The sequence below is a fragment of the Chiroxiphia lanceolata genome, chromosome Z (genome assembly GCF_009829145.1).
Source record: "Chiroxiphia lanceolata isolate bChiLan1 chromosome Z, bChiLan1.pri, whole genome shotgun sequence".
Taxonomy (NCBI): Eukaryota; Metazoa; Chordata; class Aves; order Passeriformes; family Pipridae; genus Chiroxiphia; species Chiroxiphia lanceolata.
Window position 1 is genome coordinate 61841431 of NC_045671.1, and position 13134 is coordinate 61854564.

General features: G+C 38.1%; 1 protein-coding gene across 9 annotated transcripts in view; it reads left to right on the plus strand.

The window, feature by feature from the left end:
* The first annotated feature begins 773 nt into the window (after positions 1-773).
* Positions 774-13134, plus strand: part of SHOC1 (shortage in chiasmata 1) — a 49118-nt gene continuing 36757 nt past the window's right edge. For all 9 annotated transcript variants that reach the window (XM_032676286.1, XM_032676291.1, XM_032676287.1 and 6 more), the window contains exons 1-5: positions 774-835; positions 2605-2682; positions 6378-6507; positions 7076-7157; positions 12423-12613. In XM_032676286.1, the coding sequence (XP_032532177.1) occupies positions 2638-2682; positions 6378-6507; positions 7076-7157; positions 12423-12613 (448 nt within the window). In that variant the 5' untranslated portion in view covers positions 774-835; positions 2605-2637. The remainder of the gene's footprint in view (positions 836-2604; positions 2683-6377; positions 6508-7075; positions 7158-12422; positions 12614-13134) is intronic.

Genomic DNA, 13134 nt, shown 5'->3' on the forward strand with positions numbered 1-13134 from the left:
AGGCACAGACAGGCAATATAATGGCTTTGTGGTGCCAACCTCCATAATAAGGTGCCATTTCAGCAAGCAGAACCACATCTGGAGCCTAGTCACAGCTAGGATGTGTATACAGTTGGATGGTGTGGGATGAAGGTGGGGGGATGGAGCGTTCTCACAACTACTCTTGAAATTTCTGCCAGACCAGGAATTACTCAGAGTCTGGACACATCAGAAATCTGACACCAGACTGCCGTCTGAGAAACACAACAATTTGTTCAACAGACAGCAGCTTGAGGGTTGTGGGAGAAATTTATGCAGCCAATTAAAACTAACTAACTGACATTTCAGACGTTTGCCGAGTTTGTGAAGCGGAAGCATATCTGGATGCTAAATTGTGGCCTCGTTCCATTTCCATTCCCCAGGTAGCGGGCAGCGGGTCAGCAGTTCAGTTACACTTTAGGAGCCAACCTGGTCCCTTCCTTGTCGCGTCTTCTCCCTCGCATGCAGCTACCGGGGGAACAAAGGATGGAATGTAGTTACTTAGCTGCATTTACTTATGCATGTACTGCTTTTGAAATGTGTTCAGCTTTGCAGACCGGGTAAGTTTTCCTATCAGCTAACTCCAAGGAGCTCCTCTCTATACACGCAGCCGTCAGGTACGAGCCTCTCCGGAGGGAAGGGACGGCGGGGAGGTGGCTGGGGCGCACGGGGCGGGAGGGCCAGTAGCCAATCAGAGGGGTGAACTCCGGGCGGCAGCCAATCGGAGGGGCGCGTTCGCCGTCCCGCGCGGGCGGGGCGGAGGCGCGGCGGCGCTGAGGGGAAGGGCGGCCGTGTGGGCACCGGGAGCTAAGCGGAGGTGGGTTGCGCCGGAGTAGCTTCCGTCCGTACTGCTGCAGATTTAAAAACACTTGGTGCTGGCAGAAGTACCTCGGACTGCGTATTTCACTGAGAGCGGTGTTCCCTCGAGTTCTTGGAGAATGAAACTGGGTCGTATCCTTCTGCAAGCTCGTCTTGCCTTAAAAAAAAATCGAAGACTTCCTTGTGTCTCCACAGACTAGTATTGCTAGGCCACAGTCTTTCGGTTTTGAATTGGAAATCCGGAACTTACCCGATTGAGGTGGTTTTAATGTTCGGTGATTGACATACCCTTAAGAAACTAGCGGTACCTAAAGTGACTGCTGAGCAGTTCACTGCTTTCAGCTGTGTTAATTGAAATTAGTTCCCAGGCAGTAGTAGTTGCTATTCTATAGCTACTATATTGCGTGAATGTATGATTTTATTGCTATGAGGAAATTTTGGTCAGTGATACACATCAACGCTATGAAATCGCAGTTCTATTCCCTGCCCTTCAGCACTCAGTGGTGGGGTACTGATCCATTCCATCCTTGCAAACCCACCCCTTCTTGCTCCATTCTTCCACATCAAGTCTGTTGGATGTGCAACTGATGGAGGGTCCAGCAGACTGTGCAAAGGGTTTTCTGTAGCATCCCATGGTTTTAATCCACTGTTTCTAACTGTCCGTACTCCTTCCATCAGAAGGTTCCCCTCTACTTTGTTTTCTATATGATTTTATACCTTATTCTCTATTCCATTTTCTTGCCTGAACCTACCTTTTTACCTCTCCTGCACTTCCTTTCTCTGCCCAGACTCCTCTCAAGTAAGCAACTAGCCCCTAATTATTTTTTCCTCCATGGGTTCCAGTTTCCATACCTGAATTTGGTGTTTCCAAATTTTTTACATAGGCAGCTTTAGCCTCTTGGTATGTTACTGATATTTACTGATACATATATGAAGACAGCCTTCTGTCGCAAGTTTCCCTTATGGCCCTACAATTTTAAGTTGGTTACATTTCATTTACATCCTACACTTTTTTGATAGAATTACCTTACTTTAGCTTTGACTCTTGTACCTAATTTTAATTAAGAACGAATATTCTCTTACCTTATGCACACCTGAGCTGTGATATAGTCTGTTTTGCACTCACACTGTGTCTCTGTCCTTGTATAGTTTTTGTTTCACTCTTGGTTCCCATCAGAAGCATCAGCTTACTTAGAGACCTGGTGTTCCAGCAGGGCGTTGTGCTCCCAGCTAATCTATACTCCTATAGCTTATACCTATAATCTCCTTCACCCTTGTAAAACCAAAAAAAGGGAGGAAAAAAGTCCCCTCCAAAATACATGAACCAGTGAAAAGTTAACAGTTTAGGAGGTAGCCAGTCTATTGTCTTTGAAAGCTAATTTATAATCCATAAAAATTCATTGATTCAGATAATTTCTCAAAATTATTGCTTAAGGGAGGTAATTTGTATTACTTACTTTCACTTAATGCCTTAAAAGGCTTTCTGTGGAAAAAACAGCCAGAGGCATAACTGAAATAAAAACCAAAAACCCAGTTCCTTCTGATAGAAATCAAGTGTGCATGGTCTGTAGTTGGTCTGTTACATCCTTCCAAAGGAATAACACTGAATGCTTTGTGTAGCCTTCTTTTATAGGAAATTCAGTCCAGGGTGCATATGCTAGAAATGACAAAGCTATTCTTGTTGAACCTGAATTTCAACCTTCTCTTTCAACATTTTTAGAGGATATAAAAAATTTTTAACTAATCCATATTCTGTATATCTTCCAGACAATTGGAGTGTTGAAAACATCACAAAACAAGATGTTTGCAGCTTTACAGTATCACTCGACAGACTACTTATATGAGGTATAATTTTATTATTTCTCTTATTAGTCAGAACGAAATATAGCAGTAACTGAAGAACAGAGTAAGTGCACATTAATAAAGATATCAAGAACTACTTTCTTAGGAATTCTCTTACAGGGAGGTTGTTGTGCTACACTTGCTGGGATAACAAGTGAAGTGATTACAGGGTTTTTTTAATAAAAAATTGAAGTACAATTTTGCCAAAACTAACGAGCATCCATTATTTTTAATGTATGTTGCAAGTTTACTTATAATACACTTATAAGTTTCCTGCTTTCTTTGGAGAATACTGTGGTTCTAATGCATTAAATTAATTGTTTTCCGGAGAACTAATCCAATTTTCCATCTCCTTTAGTGTGTATTGGGATAGTTGTACACAATGCTGTATTCCCTAATGATTGTAGGGAAGAGGTTTTGTAATGTTTTAGCTTAAATTCGTGGAAAGCAGATGTCTTTTCACACCTACAATGAATATTTTGGCTTTACATGTTTTGATCAGTTAAGATCTAGAAACCTTGTGAAGTCTTGTTTTCCTTCCTGTCTCCATCTGTTATGCTGCCAACTGCTTATTCCTGAGGCACACTGTCATAATTGGGTTTTTACTTTTTACTATTTAAGTTTTCATAGAAAAGCTACGGGCCAAATAAAAGACTCCTCTCGCAGAGGGGTGCTTTGCCGAGAGGGGGTTATTTCTAGTGTGTGAGCAGAAGAATAAGGTAACAAGACATGATGCCTTTAAGAGTACAGGGAGAGTACGAGGACACACACAAGCACTCCTGGCATACAGATGGAGATTTGCAGCCTGGGAAGTGGCCCAGCAATAGTACTTGCAGTTATACTGGGACCCATGTTATGGACCACTGCCCACATCCCTTTTCTTAGAGTGCAGGAATTGTTCCATATTGTACCTGTTCCATATTGTAACAGTGCCCACTGTTTTCTTAGATTATGGAAACCAAAACTTTTTCTGTTGTAATTCCAGCTGTATGCAGTCTGTCATTCAGTGTTTGTGTGGAAACCTTCTCACAGTAGTTCCATTCAGTTTGATCTTCAGATGTTTTCATATTTTCTACCAAAAAAAATAGATGTATTAGCACAACATGTTGTGGTCTATGTGCGAAAGAGAAGAACTACATGGCTTTTCTTGCCTGAGTTTTGAGGATGAGGACAGTGCTGACAGCAGGACAAATGAAAACTGTTAGTAGGGAAATGCTGAGCGACCTTCCCACTGGCTACTCTGGAACAGTGTGAATCTTCCTCTGTAATGCTACCAGGAGGGATTAATGGATGTGATCACACATTTAAAGGTGTTACAGATCTGGCTGTGCAAGGGATATGCCATGCTCGAACCGCAGCTTCTTGTTCCACTCTTGTGCCTAGCTTCTACTCTCTGGAGGAAGTTATATTGATTTTTCCTGTATCAAATGCACTTGACTAAAGCTTCCAATCGTTAGGAAATCCTGGAATTTGATGAGCTTATATCAGACTGATTCCTGCCCACATCTGGCTCAACTGGATGTGGAATCCTGCTCTTAATGTACTTGTTATGCATTTATATCAATTCCAGATATAGTTTTTCCAGCTGCTCTTTAGAAGTGTATCTTTGAAGAAAGGAACCTTTTCAGTCATCAGAGATGCAAGAGTTAGGTACTTCATGGCACCGAGTGTTGTAGGTGTGATCACAAAGTCGTCTTACAAGTTCAAGGTTTTCTAATATTATAAACTGATAATGCATGCAAGCTGTATGGAACTATAAAAATGCACATAACATCTTACAGTTAGAACAGAAATTTGTGGAGACCTCTGCAGTTCTGTGAGAAACAGGGGTAAACATGTGTTGATTAAATGCCATAACCATAAATAATGGTCTTGAAAAACACTTTTATATATTTGAGACAGGCAAGAAAGGTTGTGTGCTATCAGACTTTATAAAATGAACTAATTCATCTTAACCTTTACACTTAGAACAATTTTCCTGGTTTAAGGCTGTTACCTGTGATGATAGCCCTTGGGTGTATTTGTTCCACTTCACAAACATCATGGACAGAAAACAACTTTAGCTAAAGTTACCCTCCTTAAAACTACATACTGGTGCTTAAAATTTCTTTCTGATCTCTGTTGTATTATTGTTTGTATTTTTTATTTGGTAGCTTCTACTTCTACAGTACCATGTCATTCTCCTTTAACCTAAGAGTACTTTAAGAGCTCTTATGTCACAATTGTGACAGTTTGCTTTAATCAAAGAAGGGTTATCATCAGCTCTTTCTGTTCCTGTGATCTCTATCAGGAAATTAATTTTATTTTGTGATAGATGCAGCTGTTTCAGAAGTAACTTCAATACTGATTACTTAAACTGATGTACAGCCAGTAACATGTAGAAGACCTAAGTCCAGCTGCCTGTAATTGTCTGACTCTGTCTTCTTTCTTCAGAATCTGTAAAAGAGATCACTGGGAAAGTGCCATGCTTTGACATAAGCAGAGGGAACCTCATTGAGTTGGATCTGTTTTTTTACAAGAGTGTTCTAAGGAAAAGATGCTATGATGGCAGTAGTTTTTGCCTTTTTTGTTAAAATTAACTAGCATTTACAGAATGTAACTATCCCACAGAGGATTAAACTGACATGGAAAAAGGATTTGTACTGGTGAAGTGACAGTATTTGTTCTCATTGCTTCCCACATCTTTTATTTTCTCCACCAACTTTCTACTTATACAGGAAGGTTTGGAAAGTACACCAACAGCATGGTAGTTCTGGATGCAGTCCAAGTCAGCGAAATATTTCTAGTTTGTCTTCTGGGATGTCTAACACTACAAGCTATAATTGGCTTGACAGCATATGCCAAAATGGGTGGACATTTCTTGGACTGAAGCAACACAGCTGAAGTGAAGCAATGGACTTAGATCTAGAGAGAAGTTACTAGTCTCATTCATTGTGTTCTCCCACATATCTATAGCTAGTTGCCTCTTCCAGTATGCTTTTTACACCCCACAGTTTTTAAGGACAACTTCTTTCTAAGCTATAAACTTGTTAAATACAAAACCCTGTGTAAAAATAATTTCTCTCTGCTTCCCTAACTAACTGCTTGTTCTGTGGTTCTGTGCTATTTATGCAGTACTGTCACACTTCTGTGACAAAAGAACTCTTAGATAGTTTATTGAACTTGGTCTTCAGTGAAGGGCTACTGAAGTTGCCACATCGACTATTTAATTCTAGAATTCGATTGATTACTACCATGTACTCCTGTTTTTAGTGAAAATGAAAGGACTTAAAAGGGCTTTTGTTAGCTCCTAACAGCATATGAAAGATGAGAAGCTTTAGAATATTAAAAATACTTGAAACAACAGTAGTAGGAATGATTTTAAATTGTTTCTGATCATGTGTCCATTTAGGAGACCGTTGCAAGTGTTAAGATAAGCACTTCTAATTGCACATACAAAGTTTACTTAAAGTGTAGCTAAGCATATGTGCAGGTTTGCAAATGCAGAGGTGTAGATTAATAGTTAAATAGCTAGTCAGGTAAATGTTAATATTTTCTCTTAGTTTGAACTGTGTCAGTATTACAGAAATAATAAGGTTTAAGCACAAAAAATCCTGTTATAGGAGAAAACACTTGGAAACAGTGGGAATGTTTGAAGAGGTGCACAAAAAGAATGGACCTGTCTCTCATAATTTTAACATATGTCTTTTTTTGTGCAGAGCATGGCAAGGCAGAAGTTTTCCATCTGGAGATTATCACTTTGCTTTCCTCCCTGTTTATATCAAGATGAAAAGTATCATCTCACAGGACTCTTCACTGATGATAAGTATAGGAAACCATGGACTAGAGGTAGGTTATATAATCCTTAAGTTTTAATTTAGATTTACTGTGGATTAAAGGAAAAGCTTGTGTTTGTCCATAATATGATGTCTGGTTAAAAAAAAATAATTTCCTGAAGTCAGTTCATATATCTCTTGAAGGTAGAACATATTCAAGTAGAAACAAATGGGTAACGGATATTTATTTGTGTATGGCACCATAAATGAGGGTGATATTTGATTAGTCTGTAGAGACCTCTGGAAAAGTTTCTGTCCAGAGAAGTGGTTATGGAAGAATATCAGTGATCAGAGATAAGTGAAATACTAAGTCTGATAAGCTGGGAGAGGTTCAAAAGATGATGCTGAGGTTATGAGATGTGGAAAAAAATGAGGGTTTCCAGTGACAAAGGTAAACGTGTATGAAAGTATTCACATCTTTCTGATGTATTTGCATTACTTTTCCTAATGGAAACCAAAAGTGTTGTTTCTTCTATGCATCTTGTATAAAGTTTGATTAGCCTCTGCAATGGTTTGATCGAGAAATAAAAATAAATTTTAAAATTTTCTATGTGGTTCTCTTTCTCTCTTTTTTGTCTCAGTTACTTCAACACAGAACATGATCACTATTTCGGTATTGGATCAATGGAAGAAAAGCTTGCCTGTGGAGGATTTCCTGGAAAAGTCAGTAACCTTAAGTTAAAAACATTTGTGATTTCTTTGATATCATTCAGTTACTTTGTGAACCATAAGCTAATGATGATAACAGAATATGGAAATGTTTTCTGACAGTAGCAAGCGTACAGTGTGCTGGAGATGTACACTGTAGCAAATAGCTTAAAGATGGCTTTTTCACTAAAAGTAGTATTGTGTTTTATGGAGTTCACTGCTTCTTCATATAATTTTTTTAATGGTTGTATAATCTATTTATGACATTGGAGAAAGACTCTGGAAACTGTTAATGAATATGAAGACAAACCACAAGGACCTTTTACCCCCTCCTCTCTGAGACTGTTATCTCTTGTAACTGTAGATGAAGCTGTTCAAAGAAGGGTATTTATAAATCTTTGAAAAGGTGTAAAAGGCAGCTATAAAAAGTCAAGCTTATATTATAGCAATTAAATATAGATATATTTATTTTAAAATGTTATATACAAAGTCAAAAGTATCAAATGAACTCTGAAACTGAGTTAATTTTAAAAACAGGCTTGCAACAGATTTTTCCAGCATATATTACCTGGATTATGGTTCTACAAAAAACAATAAATTGTGTGTATTTCTGCTTTCAATCACCAGTGTGAAAGAAACAGAGAAATTACATTTGTGCTTTTACAGTGCTACCTAAAATCTCTATTATCCTCAAATCTGCTTTAAAAAACTGGTTATAAAGAAAACTTATGATTGAAGAATTAAATAATCATTTACAGAAAATGCCAGTGCCAGGCTTCCCAATACCTTACAGTGGCACTCTTCTGTGATTTCAATATGATAGTCTTTAATTTCCTTGCTATATTCTAATAGGGCATAGCCCTCTGCTCATTCATGTCACAGAAATGGTCATGCTCATAGAGTGGATTAAGGCTGTGCAGAAAATGATGTGGATGTCTGTTTAACTCGGTGCACTGAAATACAATTGAAATTACATTCTGTATCTTCAGAAAAAAATAAGACTATTATATGTGATATAATCATCTTTGCACCTTCAGAGAGTGAGATAAGTATTATGAGGATGCTGCAAAACTCATGTAAAGATGTTACCCAAGACATTGTCTAGACTAGTAATACTAAAAGAAAAAGCAGATCCTGAAGAACTTGTTATAAAGACACAGCGTGATTTAGATATCAACAGTGAGCACTTGAGAAGTCCGACAGATGCCATCTCAAGTATTAAATGCCAAGAATTAAGAATTTTGTCAGACCAAACAACATTTACCTGTTGTTTTAGCACTTAAGTGAGTTATAACATCTAAATAAAACGCAGGAAATCAGTGCACATGGTAGGTAACAGCTACAGAAAATTTGAGACGATTTCATTTGAGATGATATGGTTTGAAGCTGGCTCCCTGCCAAGTCTCCAAACCTTACCACAAGAAGTCCCCCCCTCCCCTCCAAACCTCAGGGAGAAGAGGGGAAAAAAAACAACCAAGAAAACCGAAACGAGAGAGAGACAGCTAAAGCAATATATATAAATATAATATAAATATTACAATTTCACAAGGGAAAGGGCAGGGGGAAGGGAAAAGGAACAAAACCAAAATAAAATACATATATGTATCCCAATTAGTAGCCCAATATCTATCCACTAAAAGAGTTAGCAAAGAAATATCCCACCACTCTCCTTGGGACAACCGAGAGTCGCTCCGGGACGATCGCCGGCAGCCTCCGCCTCCCAAGGTCAATAAGGCCTTACCAGGCCTCGCTCCCCAACCTGGCAGACTCAACAGCAGGGAACCTGCACCTCCAAGCTGCCGGAAAGAAAGAGAGTGAAGGCCTCTCCTCCTTTCTTCTTATGTAAAAATCGTAGGGAATACTGGGTAAATCTGGACCCTTCTTGGCTACAAACTGGTCACCAAGGAAGGCCCAGACCAAACCACCACAATATTGTAAACCAAAGTGGACTAGATCTCTGTACCAGTGAAAAATTGCTTGAACTGAGACAGGCAAATAAGGAGCAGGGAGTTAAACTTAGGAGGAAAGGGCGTGTATTTGCTTCAGATTCTTCAAGTGCTTTGCGTTTTGTTTAAGGTAAGGAAAGAGAATCTAAATTCTTAGGTGGTTTATGATAGTGGTTTTCCTGGGGGTAGGACTAAGCAGTAATAGTACACATAATCCATCACAAATCGTTATAAGTATTTGCAAAGCGAGACATAAACACACAATAAAATATAAAAAAAGTGTGCAATAAATACAGTGGATGGTTTGTTTTGGATAGCTGAAAAGTGACCTACAGTAAATGATTTTCAGTAGATGTATTCTTAGCAAGGAACAGGGAGTGAGTAGTGTAACAGGTAAATTTATAGATAATGCTAATTTCTTTCTAATAGTCAAAACCAACAGATTAAAGGAATAAAGGTGCCAGAATCTTTTCAAAAATTATTAGGAACAAGCACTAAAATGTTCTGCTTTTGTCATTTCAAGCAATGGTAGGCATTTTTTCTGGAGTACGTTGTTCACTGCTGGGTATGACTCATAGGAGAACTATACTCCTGGAGTTGTACAAAAAAAATATAATTATCTAGTTTAAAGATTCTACACTTACTTGTGGTTTGGCATAATAATTTATCAAAGGATGTCCCAGATGTGCTGCTGTGTAATACGGTTGAGTTCAGTATCTTTGGATTGCTTATCATACAATTCAATATAGTCTGTTCTAAGACTCTGCTCAGTAGATTTTGAGGCTTTTGAGATTTTTTGAGACTTTGTTCTGTTTTCACAGTAGGCATAAGATTTTACTACTAAGTAGGGGTTTTGTGTAGAATTTTTATGCTTTTCTATGTGTCTAAATGTTCAGGTAACTAGGTTAGGGAAATGATATTTTGAAATAAGCTTGTCAACTTGGGGGTTTGACGTTTGTGATTTTTTAAAGTGTCTCTTCTTGTAAGCCATTCAGGAATGTAAGCATGAATGACTGATAAAATTAGTCAGTGAAGTGGCTTGATATATTAGCAAAAATTGGTTCAAAGTGTCAGGGACCCTACCGTCTCCTTGGAGAGGCTGAGAAATAAGAAGAGCACAAGAAACAAGTGAGAGAAAAACACTGAGGAGGAGAAAAACATTGAGAAGACGACACTGACTGCCTAAGCAGGTGTGAGAGGACACCTAACAGTAAAGGAGATAAGGAAGTGAGTCTGTAATTCCTAGAAATTGCCAAATTACTTAATTAGATAAACCTCCTTATTGGCTATATTGCATGTACTTAATAGTTATGCTTATTTTGATGATGAAACACAACTGTCCATATTTCAAAGATACTGCTGAAAGTTTTGCTTCATAATGTAAAGATCTAATTGAAGCTAAATACATTAAGCCTGATGTAGTTCTTTCTGTGTTCAAAACACTGTACAAGCATAATACAAGTGTGCCTTGAACATATGTTTCCATACTTAGAGTAGTCTGCATTTAAAATATTTACTGCTTTCCAGAACAGCCTTACTAAGGATTTGACTTCGGAAAAGATGGCCCATGTAGTCTCAAATCAGCAACTCCACTTAGGTATATTCTGTCTATGAAACTACAGTGAATTCTATCTATGAAACTACAGTGAAATCCACTAATTTCAGTGAAGTTGACCCACATGTAACTGGGCAGTGTTTTAAGGTTTGAGGATTTTCAAAGGCTTATGCCATATGAAAGTTTGGATATTAGTTATTATCAGTACTACATGGTTATTGCTTGTGAACTATACTACCTGGAGTTTCAAAGTTAACTTTTAAGCTATACTCAAAATGTTGTGAAATAGTTGATTTTTTTAAAGATGTGTAGCAGAGATTCCTAAGTCTTGCTGTCTACACATGAAGGCCTATACCGAAATTCAGAGGTGCACTCATCTGAGAATTACCTTTAGAGGACTAGCAAATAGCAAGATGGTGCAATGCAATGTATTATTAAAAACATACATGAATCAATAGGATGCACAGTTGAGAAATCCATTGTCTGAAATGAGAATAATAAATTCAGTAAGTGTAGATGAGCTGATTTAGGTTCTTCAGAAATGTCAGCGCTCATCAATTAGAGCCAGTATATTGTTGCAGTGAATTTATGTGGATAACAGAACACTAATATTTTAATTTTTTAACAATTACAACCTTTTTATCCAGATGCACATTTAGCTCAGGACTACGATGGTTGTTTTTTTTCTGCAGTCAGATGATTTCGCTATTTATTTGTCTAACACGGTTTGGTTTTTCTTTTCCTAAAGAAATAATAGTAATATTGAGATTAATATGAAAAGTGACAGGAAATTGAAGTGAGTTTGTTTCTTCACTTATCCTGTCTTTTTCCTATTGCTATTACTTGCAATTTCTTCATGGTTTTTGAAACACAAGTGTGATGGGTTGACCTTGGTTGGACGTCAGGTGCCCACCAAACCACTCTATCACTTCCCAGCTGGACAGGGGAGACAGAATAAAATGGAAAATGACTCGTAGGTTGAGGTGAGGCTGTTTATTAAAACAAAAGTGGAAGTTTGCAGTCTCACAAGCAAAGAGGAAAATAACAAGATTTATTCTCTACTTCCCATTAGCGAGTGATGTCCAGCCACTTCCTGGGAAGCAGGGCTTCAGAACACATAGCAGTTGCTCAGAAAGCAAACACTGTAAATAATGAATGCCCCCCTCACTCCTCTTTCCCTTAGCTTTTATATCTGAGCTGATGTCATATGGTCTGGAATATGCCTTTGGTTAGTTTGGGTCAGCTGGCCTGGTTTTGTCCCCCCTCAGGATCGTGCCCACGATGTAGGGAGGGGAAGGGATGTTGAGAGACAATGCTGATGCTGTGCCAGTGCTGCTCAGCAGCACCAAAACACTGATGTGTTATCAACACTTTTCTAGCTACCAATGCAAAGCATAGCACTGCTAGGGCTGCTTTGGGGAAATGAGCTCCAGCTCAACTAGACCCAATACAAAAAGTATATATTTAAAGTTTTGCTCTAAATGCTGTGACATCAATAGATTTGATGCTCTTTTCCAGCCGTTATCCTTTTGTTGAATTTAATGCCGGATGTATACTTAAAGGGTTTTTTCTTGGGAAAGAATTGAACATGTAATTGAACCGTGGATCCAGTGGAGAGTGACAGCAGCTCCGCAATTTCTAATCTTCTTCAGTGAATACAGTGATTGTCAGGGTTCTTAGAGTATCTTTATGAGTGCTGTTGATTCACTGAAAAGTCAGGGAAGTTATGACAGTACTTTTACATCAGCTTAAGTGTCAGATTTTTTTTCTGTTTTTTAGGAAACCTGTCTCCTCTGTAGAGCTCCAGATTAGTAATGAATTAATGGAAGTTATTCCAAGTTCAAATCCCTGCTCTCAGACTGACATAGAAGAACCCTTTTTACTTATGAATAAAGTTTTTAAGGAAGAATCCACCCAAGAAAAATATTTGAAGATTTACTATGTCACTGAATTTAAAGAACCATGGCAAGGTAAAATGTTTAATTCACTGTTTTCTAAATTCTGGTAGAATCAGCTTGTTAACTTCCATAACTTTTTGTGCGGGCTCCATAGGCATTGATGAAGCTGTCTGAGTGATCACAGACCTTTGCAGTTGCCTAAGGTATGACCACTGAAGCCATATTTATTCCCTGGAGAAGCAGGGCTTGTATTAGCAGTTCAAGATAGATGCAAACCAAAAGAAGTTTAAGGCTGATCAAACATATGGCAGAAGGTGCCAAAAAAGTATCACAATAAGTAGATCATATCAGAAACTGAACAAAATTATAGTGATCCATTATACATCAATAAAATTAGATCCTTGAAGCATTTTCCTTGACCACATCAAGCAGAATGAAAAGTAAGCAGTTTCCACTTTGCTGCTGGGATTTTTCAAGTCTGTTGCTGTGATTGTTCAAATTGGGTAGTGTCCCTATGTATTTTCTGAAAATTGTGATTAGTAGCACTCTTAACAGATATAACAAATTCTGATCACAGAAAACCAAATATTGAG